Consider the following 18481-nt stretch of genomic DNA (forward strand, 5'->3'; position numbering starts at 1 on the left):
TAGATATAGTTGAATTTAGTGGAATAATTTGTGTTCATAGATATAATCATTACAAACAAGATGATTATTCAGAGTTGTTTATAATTATAACCGAGTCACAAATTCATTTTATCCATGTAATTCCATCTTACAATAAGAGCTCAATTCCATCACGCTCATAACTTAGTGAGAGATTGAATATTTCGTGGTTTATACAAATTTATTGTATAAGATACCTCATTTACATGTTTCTTAAGTGGGTCGCATCAATATTGTAATAAGAATAAGACACCCAACATTATCCATATATTATAACCGCCTTAAGATAATATTAAATTACAAATAATATTATTAAAAATTAAATAATTAATTATGAGATTTTAGGATACAAATCTTCTCTAAATTGATCGAAGCTAGTGACTTGTATTATAAGACATACTCGATATCTAACACGTCTCTAATTTGCTATAGATAAATCAAGACATATCTTGTAATTCTGGACATTCTAGGTGACCCTTAAACATCTTAGTTTGGATAGGTTTTATATAGAACAAAACTAGTATTATTAAAGTAATCGAGGTAGCAATCCTGGTCGGTCACTACCACGATACTTTTTTTCTCTCTCATGACTTGTATATCGAGGATTCAAAACTTGATTGAGACTACAAAGACGTGAACAAATAAAAGATTAATGTTATATAAAATAAAATATGAAAACTGGATAAAATTTAAATACAAATAGAAACAACGAACACCAAAATTAAATAAAAAATAATATTCAATTATAATAAGAAGGTGTAGTTCAAATTTTTTATGAGATACAATTACAAAACAAAGTACAAAAGCCACAAACACAAAACCGAACAACTGATAACTCTCCAAAAGTAGAGTTATGCTGAGCTATTTTATAAATAATTTTGCATTCATACTCACAATCTTTTCATTAATTGCTCAATTTATTCTAATTAGTAAGAATTGAAATAGTCTATTATGGTTCGATATGAAAGGATGATCAAGTCTAACGTAAGTTTAATTGAATTTATTAATGAGTTTATTATGTCTCCTCATATTTATTTATTTTCTTGTTCTCTATTTTTCTGTTGTCACTCCGCATATATTTTGTAGAGATATTTTACACTCATGAACGCACATTTGAATGACACTTGAAATTCACTTAATTTTCAGCCACAAAAATAACCAAAAAATAAGTTTCCTGTATAATCAATAATTTACTTATTACTTGCTACTTGTGAGGATGTATACTTGAACTTATTCTTGTGAATTTCACATTATTTTAGTATATGCCTTCATAAGCGATCTAGTTTTTGCACGGATGTTATGGAACCTAATTCAATTATTTGACTTGTGATACATTATAGTGAGTTGGAGCTAAACCATTGGGCCATTTGATGGACTAGCGTTAGAAGACTCCCCTACATCTAAAGTTATTTTTAGGAGTTAGTGGCTCATATTGATTCTAGTGAGTGGATAAAGATATGATTAGATTAAGTTTATTCCTTTATTATTTGAGTGTTGGTGCTAAATCATGGTTGAACACCTTAGCACTGGGAGCAATTGATTATTAGAATAGTCTAGTAGAGAAATGCACGGTTCAAAAATGAAATTGTTGCTTTTCAACCGTTTGAAGATGAAACACTAAGTGATGCTTGAGTGACATTCAAGAAGACGTTTAGAAAATGCCCTCACCATCGCTACCCTATTTTATCCAAATAGAAACTTTCTAGAATGGACATTGCTACTAAACATGTGGTGAATCCATCCGCCAATAGACCTATCTTGTCAAAGACATACAAGGAATGAAACTTATGAGATCTTATAAAGAATAGCATCTAACAATGGTTCGTGGCTGATGTGAGAAGTAATCCAAGAAAAAAGAATCGAGTAGTATTTGAAATTGATGCTTTGACATCCATCAACACTCAGTTAATTTCGGTGACTAATATTCTTTAGACTCTAGCATTGGGACAAGACTCATTGGCTAAAGCCAGTCCAAGTTGTTGTTGTAATTTCTGAACCCGCAGCTGAATCTTGTGTATATTGTAGAGAAGAACACGGTCTTGACCTATGTCCAAGTAATCCAATTTCTATTTTATGTGGAAAATCAAACTGGTCAAGTAAACTAGAAAAATAACCTCTTCTCAAATGCTGAAACCATCCAAACTTCTCCTACAATGGACAAACCTCATGCAATTAGTAAATACCATCTAAGATAAATTACGCTTTAGATTTTGGACAACAAAATCAAATGACTTATGGTTTTTAACAAGCCATAATCCAAGGGAAATAAACTAGTCATGCTCAACACATACCAGGGTGCAACACCCGAGCCTCAACGAGGTACTAGATACTTGATTTTTTCTATTGAGACCAAACTCCTGAGATTTTATTGACAGTCTTAAGGGTTGAATTTCAAGATTTTGTAGAAGAGAAAAATGCTCGGAAGACTCTCATAAACTTAAGAAAAACATAAATGAAAAAATGGAAAAAAATTAGAAAAATGGTCAAATTCAACAAAGAGGGGTAATTTGGTCATTCCGCCCTCCTTTGGGAGGTTAGTTAAAGGTAAGAAAAGAAAAGAAACAAAAAAGGAAAAAAAAAAAAGAAAGAAAAGAGAGGAAAAGAAAGGAAAAGAAAAGAAAGGAAAAGAAAAGAAAGTAAAGAGAGAAGGGAAGTTTTAGAGAGAGAGGAAAGTAGGTTCAATTTTGGCCACAAGAAGTCTGATTCCGAGCCTCCTCATGTTCTGGATCCAAAGTCGTTAAGAAACGAGGAAAATCCAAAGGTAAGTTATTGAATTCTTATTTTCGAATTTCTCTTAGATCTAAGAGAAAAATTAGGAGTTAGATTTTAAAATTTGAGTATGTTAATCTAGGGAGGATTGTACTCGTAATCTATGAAGGAAGTTGTAGTCGAGTAAGGGGAGTACATGAAATGTGATCAAAAACATGTTTTATTGAATACTCTACAAATAGAAATACACATGAGAAAAATACATTTGTTAATGAAAAAAAGAAAAAAAAAAAAGAGGGAGATCGAAGAGAATGATTACTCAAAGATGAACAATCCCCTTAAGTTTGGAACGGTGATAATTCTCGAAGTAGAGATATACCAGACCTTTTTTGTATATAATTTTACAACCATACTCACTATTTTCTAATTAATTGCTTTATTTCTTATAATTAGTGAGCATGCAATAGTCCATTGTGGTTCCACATGAAAAGAGGATCAACTTGATCAATGAGTATTGATCCACTATATCACCATCTCTTTCTTTCGTGTATAACATATTCTCCGTATCTATGCTTTGTAAGTATATGATCAACCAAACCCATGTGATAGGCTATGTGTCTTTGCTATTAAACGAGTCTTATTTATAAGAAAATACCCGAACAAATTTTAGCCCAAAAATAAGGACCTGCGCATTACAGTTATAACATTTGTCAAGGTATTTTGACAAAACTATCGGTTAGAAAAGGTGACATAAAAACGAGAGGATGAAATGATGGAGAAGTACCCAATTTATTTGAAGGGATGGTTGGGAGAGTCTTACCTTGGCTAGTTATAGGATGGTAATAGGTTAGTAAAGAATAATCTCTATTGTCATTAGGCCTTTTTGAAAACCTAAATAAAATGAGAGCTTAGGTTGAAAGTGGACAACAAAGTTGGTGATTCCTAATATTATTCCTAACATTCTTCTATTTGATTGTTTTTCTCAAGAAGATCAATTTGACTAATAAATTTAAAAGTAGCTTAAATTTGTAACCGTTATCCTTTCTCATACTTAAAAATTAAAAAACATTCTTCTAATAAAATCATCCCATTATAATTTATGTCCGATAATATTTGTTAAAACTAATACAGGTGGTGGAAATAAAATGACAAGGACTTTTGGGATGAAATAAATGAAAGTTCTATTTATAATCATTTGAAGAATCCAATCTAATAAATTATAAAAGAGATAAGAATAACAATAAATAGAAACAGCAATAAACAATTTTAAGATATTTGACTATAATAATAGAAAAAATATGATACCTACTCTAAAATAAATATCTAGATATTTGTATATAATAAAAAGATCAAATATAATATGTTAAACTATAATTTATGACTAGATATCTTTATCCGAGGGAGATGATGGATACTAGTTGTTAACCTTCTCAACAAATGCATGGTGGATCATGAGTCCACCCTTCCACCTCCCATTCCAAACCTCGTACATTCCGAAGTACAGACAATAGTCTCCTAGTGAACTCGGTGGAGGTTTCACAGTGATAATAAGATCCTCCTCTGGCATACTAAACTTATTTGGAACAGAACATTTGTTCTCTAGCGACATCTTTTTGTACACAAATTTCCCTGCCTTCCCAATCTTAGCCATAATGTAAACGTTACACCCTTTCCATCCAAAAGCCGCTGGTGCCATCGATACGTTGAAGCCAACTCTATAGCTTTTTCCAGCCTCGATGTTGTTGGTTGAGCATGTCACCTCGAGCCACGACACTTGCAGCAGCTCCGCAGCTGCGCTTGGGTCCTTCCTAAGAGGTTTAATATTAATATATGTCGGCCAAAGCATGCAAGTCTTAAATGAAAACGGATAGAGTCGCTTACGTGTTTCGGTATCGGCTAGGCAAGCGCCAGTATCGGTCGTCCTTGCCCCATGTGATGTCTAAGCCTTTTGGATAAATTATGGTCTTTTTGTTCTGTGAAAATGAATAAGATTAGATATTGAAGATGGTAGAAGTAAAGGTTTGGATATACCTTAATTTTTTCTATAGCCTTTTGATCTCCTTTGTGGTGAGGTGATGAATAGACAAATCCAACCATCTTTGCTAGAAATAATGGTGAGGGAAAAGGTCGTGTAATGAAGCTTTTTATAGTTAGCTTTGTGGGAAGATATATATATATATATATATATATATAACTTTTAGAACTACCCTCATAAATCTAAAATGATACTACCCTATGAAGTATTTTAAAGTTGGAATATTTAGACTATTGAAAAAAAATCATTCATGAGGTGTTAATGAATATCTGTCACCCCTGTATTTTTATTTTAAAATAAGAGTGTTTTTAAGTGTATGTCATGATTGTTATGTGAAAAAAAAAAAAAAAAATCAAGGAAAGAAAGGAGTGTATATAATATTGTGCTATACGCATACATATATTATATATTAGAGAAGTAATACATGTTTGTGTGATGTACAACATATCTGAAGTCGTACTTAAAGAATCATGGTTCAATGAGATGATACACATAAAACTTTTTTATTTACCCTCACATAAGTTTCATATGAGTTCGTATCTATATATTTATGGTCTTTCATTCATGCTTATTATACCTGGTACATCTTTAGGGCATAATGTGATTGTATTAACCTAACAAACGTGAATCAACGAATAAGAAGCATATGCATCACAAAACTTCATTCCATAAATAATAGCAAGTAAATAACTCAAAAATTACCTATTGTTAACGCATCAATCAATTCATTTAACATAGTTCATAGACATTCAAATTTTGTAACCGTCCAAGCCTACCGCTAGCAAATATTGTCCTCTTTGGGCTTTCCCTTTCGGGCTTCCCCTTAAGGCTTTAAAACGCATTTTTTAGGGATATCACAATCCACCCCCTTCAGGGCTCAGCATGCTCGGTGACACTCGTTCCTTTTTCTAATTGATGCTCCCCCCAAATCCACCCCCTTTGGAGCCCAATGTCCTTACTGGCACACCGCCTCGTGTCTACCCCTACTCGAGGAATAGCCTCCTCATTGACACATCGCTCGGTGTCTAGCTTTGATACCATTTGTAACGGCCCAATGATACCTTTGGTACTTGTAAAATTGCTTTAACCGAAAATAGCTTGACGCAAGGATGATAAAAATTACGTCAATTTGAACTTGCTCGATCTGTTCAATTGTGACCCAATTCTTGAGTTCCGGCCTAACCTAAGGACGATAGCCCTCTCAACCCACTCATAGGACTGATTCACCACTCGGATGTCCCAATTCACCCCTAACCTTCCGTAGAATTTTTGATTGGCTCGACTATAGAACCCGACATTGATAGCACTACTGCCGTCAAGAACCCAGCCTCGGGCATTGGGGACGTCGTCTTCGGAGGTTCAGGCTTGTGCCGGGGAGTCGAAAGCGTCAACCTCCATGAGAGTGGTGAGGAAGCCTAATTGGGTCATCAGATTAGGCTTGCACTTTAACTGCATTCGTGGTGACAGCAATCTCGCACGGACCACCACACTCATGTGTCCCAGGTTTTTGATTCTTTTCATATTATCCCCCATTTAATTTTTTTTTCATTATAAAAGAAATTTCAATAATTTTTCAAAGTATAAATAATAAAATTAGATTCTCACTTGTTTATTATTCTTTCTTTAGTATTGACTTTTCAATTTCTCTCCATTTTTTTATTGGGTCACCTTGCTTTTAATTTATTCTAATTTACTTTTTATTATTCAACTTTTATGGGTTTCCAATTTTGACCCTACTCTTTTTATATTCGTTTTTATTTTCTTATATTTAAAATAAAATTAAAAATATATATTTTAATTTATAGGAATAATAAAAAAAATTTAAATGCTAGCCATAAAAACTAGAAAGAAAGGCATAGTAGACCTTGATTTGATTAAAATGTTCTAAAGAGATAATAAAGCAAATAATTATATTATATCATGCTTCATAAACCCATCTTATTTTGCCATGGTAATATGAAAATAATATCACTACTTTATACCAAAGTTATCGAAAAAAAAAAAAGAGTTCGCCTTAGTGTTTTTAGGTTTTACTTTCGACGTTGGCGTGACATGCCTGTTACATACCAATATGAAAGGAATCCAATAAGATTTTACAAAAGTTACAAAAAAATAGTCTTCAACTTTTTAAGTACCTCTTTTTATTTTTATTTTTTTTGTTCATAGAAGTTGATCTTCTCTCATCACTATCCATTACATTTTAAGTTCTAAATATGAAATCACACATTAGTTGAAGAAGAAAACGAAACGTTTTTTATAAGGGTGTAGAAACCTCTTTCTAGCAGTTGTGTTTTAAAAACTTTGAAGAAAAGTCCGAAAAGAAAAGTTGATAGAAGACAAACGTTTCCAACTTTTATCTCTCTTTCTGAAAGTTCCTCATTGGCTAATTTAGGAAATAATTATGGGTTATAATCAAAGAATACTCTCTCCATGGATGTGAGACCTTTTGGGGAAGCCCAAAGCAAAACCAGAGGTTATGTTCAAAGTGATAATATCATACCATTGAAGAATTTCACAATAATCGACGACAACACCAAAGAATTAAAGCATTGATTCTTGAGAAGATAGGACGGCAATTTGCACCTAAGGAGAAAAGAAAAATGATAATAATGAAGAGTAGAAGAACAAAGAAAAAAGTTGGTGGGAATAGAACAATCTATTCGGTCGACTAATGGGAAGAGAAAATTAGGAAGGCAATTATGCATGAATGTGAGATCCCATATTTATTGAAGAGAGTAACGAAACACCCTTTATAAGGGTGTGAAAATCTCTCCTTAACATACATGTTTTAAAAACTTTGAGGAGAAGTCCGCAAGGAAAAATTCAAAGATAACAATATCTGCTAATGGTGAGCTTGTGCTGTTACGAATATTATCAGAGCTAGACATTAGATGGTGTGTCAGTGATGACGCTAAACCCTAAAGGGGAGTGGACACTGGGTGGTGTGCCAGCGAGGACGCTGAACACCGAACGAGGGTGGACACCGAACGATGTACCAATGAGAACGTTGGGTCCGAAGGGGGTGGATTGTGAGACAATTCTATATAAGGGGGTGGAAATCTGATGTGCCAGCGAGTATGTTGAGCTCTGAAGGACGTTGAGCACTAAAGGGAGTGGATACCAAGCGGTACCAACAGGACGTTGGGTCCTGAAGGAGGTGGATTGTGAGACAATTCCTTAGGTGTGAACACCTCCCTCTAACAGACACATTAGCAGACACGTTTTAAAAACATTATAGATACGCGAGGCGAGGAATAATCTCCTACGGCTGACTCGACAGCAGAAAAGACATCCACGAAGCAAAGATATGCCTTTAATGTAAGGTTCCGTAGTGTATTGGCTATCCTGTCTGGGATTAGAAGATGATTTAATCTAATGAGGTGAAATGACTGAAGGTTCCATTTTTCTTTTTAATTTGCATACATAATTATATTAAAAAAAAAAGTTAAAAAGATCTTATTCCATTTGGCTTCCTAAACAGGACAGTGAGATATACGAGAATCTCACACAGCTCCGTTTACATCCGATTCATATCAGACTCCTAATAAAGCTTAAAGGTTTGGTCTATCACATAAGCTACTTAATTTTGTGTGCTACAATATACTAACTCAACCGTTCCAACTTTTTGATGATTCTCTTAGCAAAGGAAAGTGTACATATATATGTTTGCTTCGACTGTGTAAATTTGACAATTTAATTACGGAACTACTATCACATTGAATGACAGTTGTTTGACCTTGATTTAGACCAAGTTTGTCCATCAGTCGTATTGCTTGACATGTACATGAAGCAGCAGCAACGAATTCAGCTTCAGTAGTAGACAAGCTTACAACCGGTTGTTTTTTTTATTGCAAAGAAACAACTACTAAACTTATAAAAAAAACATAACCTGAAGTGCTTTTTCAATCTTCCAAGTCTCCTGCGTAATCACTATCGGTGTAAGAGATAAGGTCACTATTTCCTCCCTTCTTGTAGAAAATTTCAAAATCAATGGTGCCTTTAAAATATCTTAACACTCTTTTTGCTGTTTATAGATGAAGCTCAGTAGGATTTTTCATATATCTGCTGGTAAGTCCTGCATATTTCTTTTGATTAAAAAACACACCACTTAATTTTTGTAGTACTCCAAGACCCAAAAAAATACCTCATTTTGTCAAGATCAGTCATATCAAACTCATGCTTCATGGACTTCTTAAATTCAGAACATTATCATTTCCAGTAAAATGAGATCATTAACGTACAAACTTACCATCAAAATTTTACCATCTTCTCCAGCCTTGACGAAAAGAGTGGGTTCATAATCACATTTCTCAAAACCTTCCTTCATGAATGAGCTTCTATACGATTGTACCAAGCACGCAGAGCTTGCTTAAGCCCATAAAATGCATTTTTTAAAACTTATAAACCATGTATTCATTTCCTTTTTGCACCTAACCATAAGGTTGAGAAAGAAACACTTCTTCATTAAGCTCACCAGGTAAAAATGAAGACTTTACATATAACTAATATATGAACCATTCTCTTTGAGCTGCAAATGCCACCACCAAACGAATTGTTTCCACTCTTGTCATGGGAGCAAATACTTATGTATAATCTACACCTTGTTGCTGAGAACATTCCTTCACCACTAACCTCGCCTTGTGCGCGTGTCTATTTCTCCGTTTTCATTAAAATTTTGTCTTATAAACCCATTTCACTCCAATAATCTTTCCATTTTCTTGTAATTCTGTCAGTTCTCAAGTATCGTTTCTATTAATTGCTTCTATTTCTACATTCATGGCTTTTATCAATATCTCACTCTTTACAGCATCTTCAAATCGAGTGGGATCACCTGCAAATGTGAGCATGACTAATTGAGTTGCATTATCTTCTTCTAACAGTTCTTCTCGTGTTTCATAGTCTTGCATCAAAATTGGTGCCTTCCTACTCCTCTTTTCTTCTAAACTAGATAAGTTTGTTTTCTCTAAAGAACTAGAGGAAATATCTCCCTCTTCTAAATTTGCATCAATATCAGGTTCATCTCTATTGTCATTAATCTCATTCGTCTCTTTGTCATGATCTTCCAACTCCAAATCACACATAACTTCTTTCTTTATGATTCTCATCCCATTCCCAAATTTTGTTTTCTTCAAATATGACATCTCGACTTAGTATAATCTTTTGTGAAACAGGATCATAAAGTCCATAAGCCTTTGATTCCTCACTTACTCCTAGCAGAACACAAGCTAAACTCTTATCATCAAGCTTTTTTTTCTACTATCTGGTACATGAACATGAGAAATACACCCAAAAAATCTAAAATACTCAACGGAAGGCTTAACTCCACTCTAAGTTTCTTCTGGAGTTTTATTCTTAACGATTAAAGTTGGACTACGATTCAAAATATGTACCGTCCAATTTACTGCTTTAGGTCGAAAACTTTTAGGAAGTTTCTTTTCTGAAAGCATTTTGCGTACCATATTCATAATGGTTCTGTTTTTCCTTTTTACAACTCCATTTTGTTATGGCGTGTATGGAGCTATTATGTATGTCATTATTTTCACAAAAATTATTGAATTCGTGAGATGTGAATTCCCCCCACGTTCAGTACGCAGACTTTTAATTGATACATTTTCTTCTTTCCCAATATGGATTTTAAATTGTTGTAGATGGGTTTTATTGGTCTGCATACATCAACATGTATTAATTGAAGCACTTGTGAAGCTCTCATGTGCCTTCTTTGGAAAAGATTCTCTTTGTTATTTTCCTCTTAGCACAGCCTTGAAATACATTCACAATTTCTTTTTCAGTGTTTTCAAACCATCAAAGCTTAGGTGTGCATATCTGCAATTTCAAAACTGTACTATGTCCTCAGTGATTGAGTTGAAGCACACTAATGGTAAAGGTTGAAATGTTGCTTGAAGTATGAACATTCGATTCCAAGACATTTTTGTATCCATGACTTGAGAACACCTTACACCTTCCATACTGAAACAGTCCCTATTCTTGCCATGGTCCGCTCAACAAGTTGTTTGTCAATTCTAGAACATAGAACACTTCTGTAATAATATGCATTATTACATTCACTTGTAGCCTTATGTTGCCCTTTCCTAGTACAACCAAGCTTGTGTTGTTGCTAAGTTTTACTGAATCTCTGAAGCTCTCATTTAAATCTGAAAAATATTGCTTTACTTCACACATATGATTGCTACAACTAGAATCAAGATACCAACAATCTTCTTTGCCATCTTTATCCTTGTTCGCACCCGTGCAAGCCATCAGTAAAATCTTTTTTTTGTTTCTGTATAGTTTGGCACTTTATCCTTACTTGGACATTCCCATTGAAAATGCTCAAATTTGTGACAGTTGTAGCATTCTACTGTAATTTTTTCGAAGTTTTGCCTACCTCTTCCACGTCCCCTTCCTCTGAAACTTCCACAACCTCGACCCCTTCCTCTTGACTGATCTCCATTTGTCACCTTCAAGGCAGGTTCCTCATTGAACAAGTAAGCTACTTTGCAATTCATCAATGGTTAAAGTATCTATATCTTTAGACTCCTCAATGGAACAAATCACATAATTAAATTTGGGAGTCATAGATCTTAAAATCTTTTCAACAACAACGTCTCCTTTTCTTTCACCATTTTCTCTCATCTTATTTTCTATTGCAAGTGTTTGAGCAAAATATTCATTTACAGATTCTCCTATCTTCATTTGAAGAATTTCAAATTTCTTTATGAGTGCTTGCTGCTGTGCACGCTTTTCCAGAGTTGTTCCTTGATATTTTTCTTCATAGAGTCCCATATGTCCTTCGCTGTGTCCTTGTTTCGAATTGTTTCTAGAATTGAACGATATAATACTTGAAAAAGATAATTTTTGGCTCTCAAATCTTTCATCTTCTAATCATCAATACTCTATTGTTTGACTGAGGAGGAAAACATTGACGAGGGAAGAGCCAAAATTGATTGAAGAAGAAAATAACAGAAAACACAAGAGAGAGAGAAAATAGTTTTATTATGTGCTGAAAACTCATGGATTGTTTGTCATACAATTGACATATTTAAATAGAGAAGAAAACAACTTAATTAAAGTCATTCCACCCCATGTGTGAATCCCACTAACTTTAATTATGCGGTTAACTAAAAAAATAGGAATGATTTTTAACCTAATGATGTATCTAACAATCTCCTCCTAAGTCCTATGGTATATATCTACCTTATTGTTTGAACTCCGATCTTTGAGCATAATTCTTCAAATTTTACCTGCGCTAGGGACTTGTGGAAATGTCTCCAAGCTGTTCCTCTGTTCGGATGAAATCAATCTTGATGAGCCATCGATCTGCATATTCTTGGATGTAGTGGAATCTAATTTCTATGTGATTGCTCCGGTCGTGCAAAACTGGATTTTTGATCTGGGAGATCGTAGCTTTGTTGTCCACGTATAGCATTGGTGGATCGCCTTCTCTTCCAATGAGTTCTTTCATCAGTCGCGCAAGTCAGACCACCTGTGTTGTCGCCGTCGAAGCGGCGATGTGTTTTGCTTCACAGGAAAACAAAGCAACTACCTTTCGTTTTGTTGATTGCTAGCAGATCACGCCACCTGAGAGGAAGTAAATCATCTCACTGGTGCTCTTACGATCATCAATGTCACCGGCCATGTCACTATCACTATAGCCGACCAGCTCAAGCTTCTCATTTCCTCTCCCTACGTAGTATCTCACACCCCAGCCTCTAGTTCCAGCCATATAGTGTAGGATGCGCTTGATAGCCACAAGATGCTCCTTAGGTGCTTCCATGAATTTACTCACGTATCCAACGGAATAAGCAAGGTCAGGGTGTGTATTTACTAGATAATGCAGGCTCTCGACAATGCTGCGGTAATGGGTGGCGTCGATTGTCGTCGTAGTGCCGGCCTTCCTTAGCTGGAGCCGGGCCTCCATTGGCGTCCTTGTAGGGTTATGGTTCGCAAGTTCAGTTGTGTCTAGCAACTTTTTTGGGTACGTACTTTGGCAGATGGTGATGTCGGCAGTACTCTGTTGCACTTTGATGTCGAGGTAGTAGCTGAACATGCCGAGATCGCTCATCTTGAAGTTCTTTGACATTTTTCCCTCTTGAACCTTCTGAGGACTTCCATGTCGCCTCCAGTGATTATGAGGTCGTCGATGTACACTCCCACGATCAGTCGCTGCTCGTCGTGGTCGTGCGTGAACATATCATGCTCAGAGGCACAACACTTGAACTTCGGCGATAGTAGGGTACTGTCGAGCTTTTCGTTCCAGGCTCGTGGTGCTTGCAGAAGCCCATAGAGTACCTTGTGCAGGCACAATACCTTGTTAGGGTTGTTGTTGTCTAGAAAGCCCGATGTCAGCTCTCCGTTCAGGAACGCAAATTTCACGTCCATGTGGTGGACCTCCCAAGAATGATGTGCCGCGATTGCCAGCAATAGGCAGGCAGATTCCAGTCTGACCACTGGCACAAATACCTCCTTGCTTCTAGACGTATCCCTTCGCCACAAGACGGGCCTTGTGTTTCACAACTTCTCCCTCTTTCAATACGCTTCAGTTTGAAGACCCATTTGAGCTCCCTATGGCTCGGTGTCCCAACGACATGTCCTCCAAACGTATCCCTTCGCCACTAGACGGGTCTTATGTTTCACAACTTCTCCCTCTTTCATTACGCTTCAGTTTGAAGACCCATTTGAGTCCCCAATGGCTCGATGTCCCAACGGCATGTTCTCCGAACGTATTCCTTCGCCACTAGACCGGCCTTGTGTTTCACAACTTCTCCCTCTTTCATTACGCTTCAGTTTGAAGACCCATTTGAGTCCTCTATGGCTCGGTGTCCCAACGGCATGTCCTCCAAACGTATTCCTTCGCCACTAGATGGACCTTGTGTTTCACAACTTCTCCCTCTTTCATTACGCTTCAGTTTGAAGACCCATTTGAGCCCCATATGGCTCAGTGTCCCAATGGCATGTCCTCCAAACTCCACGTCTCCTTCAGCTCTCCGTTCAGGAATGCGGATTTCACGTCCATGTGGTGGACCTCCCAGGAATGATGTGCCGCGATTGCCAGCAATAGGCGGACAGATTCTAGCCTTGCCACCGGCGCAAATACCTCCTCAGAATCCACTCCTTGCTTCTGGACGTATTCCCTTCGCCACTAGACGGGCCTTATGCCTCTTCAATTACACTTTAGTTTGAAGACCCATTTGAGCCCTGCCACTAGACGGGCCTTGTGTTTCACAACTTCTCCCTCTTCGTTACGCTTCAGTTTGAATGACAGAAACACTCATACAAGAAAGTGATTTTTTGCACAATAACGCTATTCTCTAAGAGAGACAATACTTAGAAAATAAACAAAACCAACTTACTTATTTTATTCAACTCGTTACACAGTACATATATATAGAAAGAAAAACTAACTTCTTACAATCTTAGCCACACATTAATAACTGCTAATAACTTCCGATCTTAGCCACAAATACTAAAACTGACATAATTTAAAATACAAACAGCAAATACAAATGAATTACAGTTAATTCAAGATTAAATAAACTAACAAATCATCCCTTTAATCTTGTATTTCGATCTTCACATTCTTACATTCTTCAAACCAATTCTTTCTCGAAGCTCCACAAATTTTTTTCGTCCTAATGGCTTCGTAAGTATACTATCCAATCTCTCCTTTTTGCACACATTCACGAATGAAATGGAACCTCATGTCTATATGTTTGCTGCGATCATGATGAACTGAATTTTTCGCTAATGCTATAACAGACTTGTTATCGATATTTAAACGAACTGGTTTTACTTTCTTCCCATGAAATTTCTTTAGTAAATGTCCTAACCATATTCCTTGACAAGCAGCTGACGTCACCGCAATATAATCCGCTTCACAAGATGAAAGTGCCACCATCTTTTGTTTCTTTGAAATCCATGTAATTGGATTGCCATATAAGAAAAACAATGTCCCTGTAGTGCTCTTTCGATCATCTATATCTCCAGCAAGATCACTATCACTATATTCGATTAAGTGATTTTCTACTTGTTTTGCCTTCACATAATGACATCCAATATCAATAGTTCCTTTAATGTACCTAAATATCTGCTTCACAGCTACCATATGAACCATCGTCGAAGCTTCCATATAACGACTCATAACTCCGACGGAATATGATAAGTTAGGTTGTGTGTTCACTAAATAACGAAGACTTTCGATAATACTCTTATAAAGAGTGGAATCAACAGATGGACAATTACTCACTTTGCTTAGCTTTGTTTTCGGCTCCATAGGAACATGACACGGATTACAATCCATCATTCCAAGTTTTGCCAAAAGTTTTGCCGCATAACTCAACTAAGATAACCTGATTCCGTCAACATCTTGTTTAACTTCTATTCCCAAATAATAAGACAACAATCCTAAATCACTCATTTCAAACAACTTCTTCATTTGTTGCTTGAAGCTCAAAATATCATCATTGCTTGACCCGACAATAATTAAATCATCAACATAAACTCCAACTATCTGAATTTTATTTTCTTTCCAACGTGTATACACAGCATGCTGTAAAGGACACTTTTGAAATCCAAGAGACTTTAAGCAACTATCCAGTTTTGCATTCCAGGCACGAGGTGCTTGACGTAAGCCGTACAATGCTTTCCTAAGTCGTAAAACATTCCCTTCTCGACCTTCCACAGCAAATCCTTCTGGTAGTTCTACATAAACCTCTTCCTTCAGCTCACCATTAAGAAACGCTGACTTGACATCCATATGATGAATCTCCCAACTCTCCTGCGCTGCTATAGCAATCAAGACTCGCACTGTTTCAAGCCTTGCAACAGGTGCAAATACCTCATCAAAATCCACTCCATATTTCTGGACAAAACCCTTTGCGACTAAACGGGCTTTATACCTCACGATCTCCCCATCCGAATTTCTCTTCAACTTATATACCCATTTCAACCTGATTGCTCGATGTCCCTTTGGTAGTTTTGCGGACTCCCACATGCCATTTTTTCAATAACAGACAACTCTTCTAGCATTGCTTGCTGCCATTTCTCATTATCTCTTGCTTCCATATATGAATTTGGCTCCTCAAGTGAAAGAAAACACATCCCAGCTTCTTCATTCAACTCAATAGAATCAGAGTAAATTTCTCTTAACGATCAAAATTTTCTTGGACTAGATGAGACGTCAGATGAATCGTCTCCTGGTGATGAATTGTCTCCTAGTGATAAATCATTTGTTGGTGATGAATCGTCTCCCAATAGAGTCCCTAATGATTCTCCCCGCTCTTCTAAAATGTCCTCGTCATTCACATAGACCTGTGGATCATTGGCACACTTCGGTCTTGTAATTTGGTTAAATTTGGTGTTGTATTTGTTGCATACGCCAGGCTTCCGAACACTCTAAAATGCTCTACATTAGGCTTTCTTCCTCTCCATTTCTCATAAGGAGTTGCTTCAATTACACTCTTCGTTGGGGATCTATTAAGGATGTAGATAGCTGTCTTCACCGCTTCTACCCAGAAATATATCGGTAAATTTTTGCACTTCAACATGCTTCGCACCATTGCAATAATAATTTGGTTTCGTCGTTCAACCACACCATTTTTTTTGCGGAGAATAGGGTGCTGTTAAATATCTTTTAATCCCACTACTCTCACAATATTCTTTGAACTCAATACTTTTAAATTCTCCACCTCTATCAGTTCTAAGCGCTTGCAATTTCTTTCCAGATTCAGTTTCAATTTTATTTTTTACACGTTTGAATTCCAAGAATGCATCAGATTTAATTTTGAGCAATTCAATCCACATATATCTACTAAAATCATCTACCAACACAAAAAAGAATTTATTACCTCCATGAGTTGTTGGAGTAATTGGACCACACAAATCGCCATGCACCAATTGTAGAACACTAACTGCTCGAAAATTCGCTTGTGGGAATGGTGTTCTTCGTTGTTTAGTGATTACACAACTATCACAAACTTGTTTGATCCTTTCAACATGTGGAATTCCTTTTAACATTTGTTTCGTAGATAGGTTTCTTAAAGCCTCAAAATTCAAATGCTCATATCTAGTATGCCACAACCAAGAATCTTCAGACAACTTACCAAGTAGACATGCTGGTTTCGTTGTTTTTAGGCTAATTGTATATAGCCTATTTCTTGACCGTTTCACTTTTGTCAAGAGCTCCTTTGCCTTTGTGAAAATGACAAGTAAACCATGTTCGATCTCAACTTTACAGCCCTTTTCGTTCAATTGTCCTACACTTATAATGTTACTATTAAGTTTAGGAATGAAATATACATTGGAAAGGATATAGTGATCTCCATTTTCACATTGCAGCATCCCATCTCCACGTCCTTTTATTTCTACAAGTGATCCATCTTCGAACTTCACCATGCCGGTCACTGACTCGTTCAATTCTAAGAACCAACTTCAACAACCAGTCATATGATTGCTAGCTCCCGTATCTAGGAACCAAGTGTTGTTTTTCTTCTCAATTTCTTCCGGGACAACCTTCTCTTCATAAAGAGCCATCTCTGTCAACTCTGGTGAACCGAGAGTTCAGACGTCACAAACTTGTGCTGTAAGTAAGGCTGGCTCATCCTCATCACCTTGCGTCTCAGTCAAGTGCGCCTGATCCTCCCTTTTTTTCGATCTACAGTGGGATGCATAATGGCCAATTTTTTGACAATTATAACACTTCACCTTCTGACATTCTGAGGCATAGTGGCCTAGGCCTTGACAATTGTAGCATTTTACTTTGCTCTTGTCACCCTTCTTCTCCTGATGTAACGAGTCTTTTCCACGTCCATGACCCTCTCCCTCTCCAGCGACCACTGCGACCTCGCCCTCAGCTATGACCTCCATTGTCGCTACATTTTTTCTCAAATGTTGAACTTTCACCTTTGCCTTTCGATTCTTTTGCTTTCCATTCTCCTTGAGTCAATAAGACATGCTCAGCAGTCTCTTTGTTGCCACCGATCCATTCCTCATATGCTTTAAGACGGCCGATGACTTCCTCCATAGTCATCTTCTTTAAATCGGCAAATTGTTCTATTGCCGATGCGATATGAAGAAACTTAGTATGCCTCTTCAAACTTGTCTCCAAAAGTACGTATTTTATTAACAACTCCTGTCAACCTTGCTGCATAATCATCAATTGTCTCGGACTTCTTCATATTTATCATTTCGAACTCGATCTTCAAAGTTTGGATCTTTGCCTCCTTTACACGTTCAACACCACATGAATAGTTTTTAACGTCGGCCATGCTTCTTTTGCTGTCTCTTTCTCTGCTAACAAAAACAACATCTCCTCAGGGATTGCTTGATAGATAGCTGCTAAGGCTATTTGATCCTTCTTTTCATCAAGACTATCCAGAGACTCAGTTGATTCGATTGCGTCCCACACCCCTTGAGCACGTAAATAGACCTTCATCTTCATAGCCCATGCTGAGTAGTTGGTTCTTGATAACATCGGGTATTGGAGTGATACCAGACCTTCCTTTGTTGCAGACTTTGACGACTCTCCTCTCTCTCCAGTGTTGTTATTATTTCTCGGCATGATCTTTGGCATGTAACCACGCTCCGATACCAAATGACAGAAACACACATACAAGAAAGTGATTTTTTGCACAATAACGTTATTCTCTAATAGAGACAATACTTAGAAAATAAACAAAACCAACTTACTTATTTTATTCAACTTGTTACACACTACATATATAG

The 18481-nt window shown here is 36.5% G+C and overlaps 1 protein-coding gene and 1 non-coding gene across 2 annotated transcripts; both read right to left on the reverse strand.

The window, feature by feature from the left end:
• Positions 1–1587: 1587 nt before the first annotated feature.
• Positions 1588–1694, reverse strand: LOC111490556. Its single transcript, XR_002719591.1, has one exon. It is a non-coding gene; the product is annotated as a Plant small nucleolar RNA R71 (small nucleolar RNA).
• A 2400-nt stretch (positions 1695–4094) lies between these two features.
• Positions 4095–4870, reverse strand: LOC111490489 (protein PHLOEM PROTEIN 2-LIKE A9-like). Its single transcript, XM_023139136.1, has 3 exons — positions 4759–4870; positions 4609–4700; positions 4095–4535 (listed from the first exon to the last, which is right to left on the reverse strand). The coding sequence occupies exons 1-3, from the start codon at positions 4822–4824 to the stop codon at positions 4142–4144; spliced, it is 552 nt and encodes a 183-aa protein (XP_022994904.1). The 5' UTR covers positions 4825–4870; the 3' UTR covers positions 4095–4141.
• Positions 4871–18481: the final 13611 nt, after the last annotated feature.

This window comes from Cucurbita maxima, unplaced genomic scaffold, assembly GCF_002738345.1.
Source record: "Cucurbita maxima cultivar Rimu unplaced genomic scaffold, Cmax_1.0 Cma_Scf00015, whole genome shotgun sequence".
Taxonomy (NCBI): domain Eukaryota; kingdom Viridiplantae; phylum Streptophyta; class Magnoliopsida; order Cucurbitales; family Cucurbitaceae; genus Cucurbita; species Cucurbita maxima.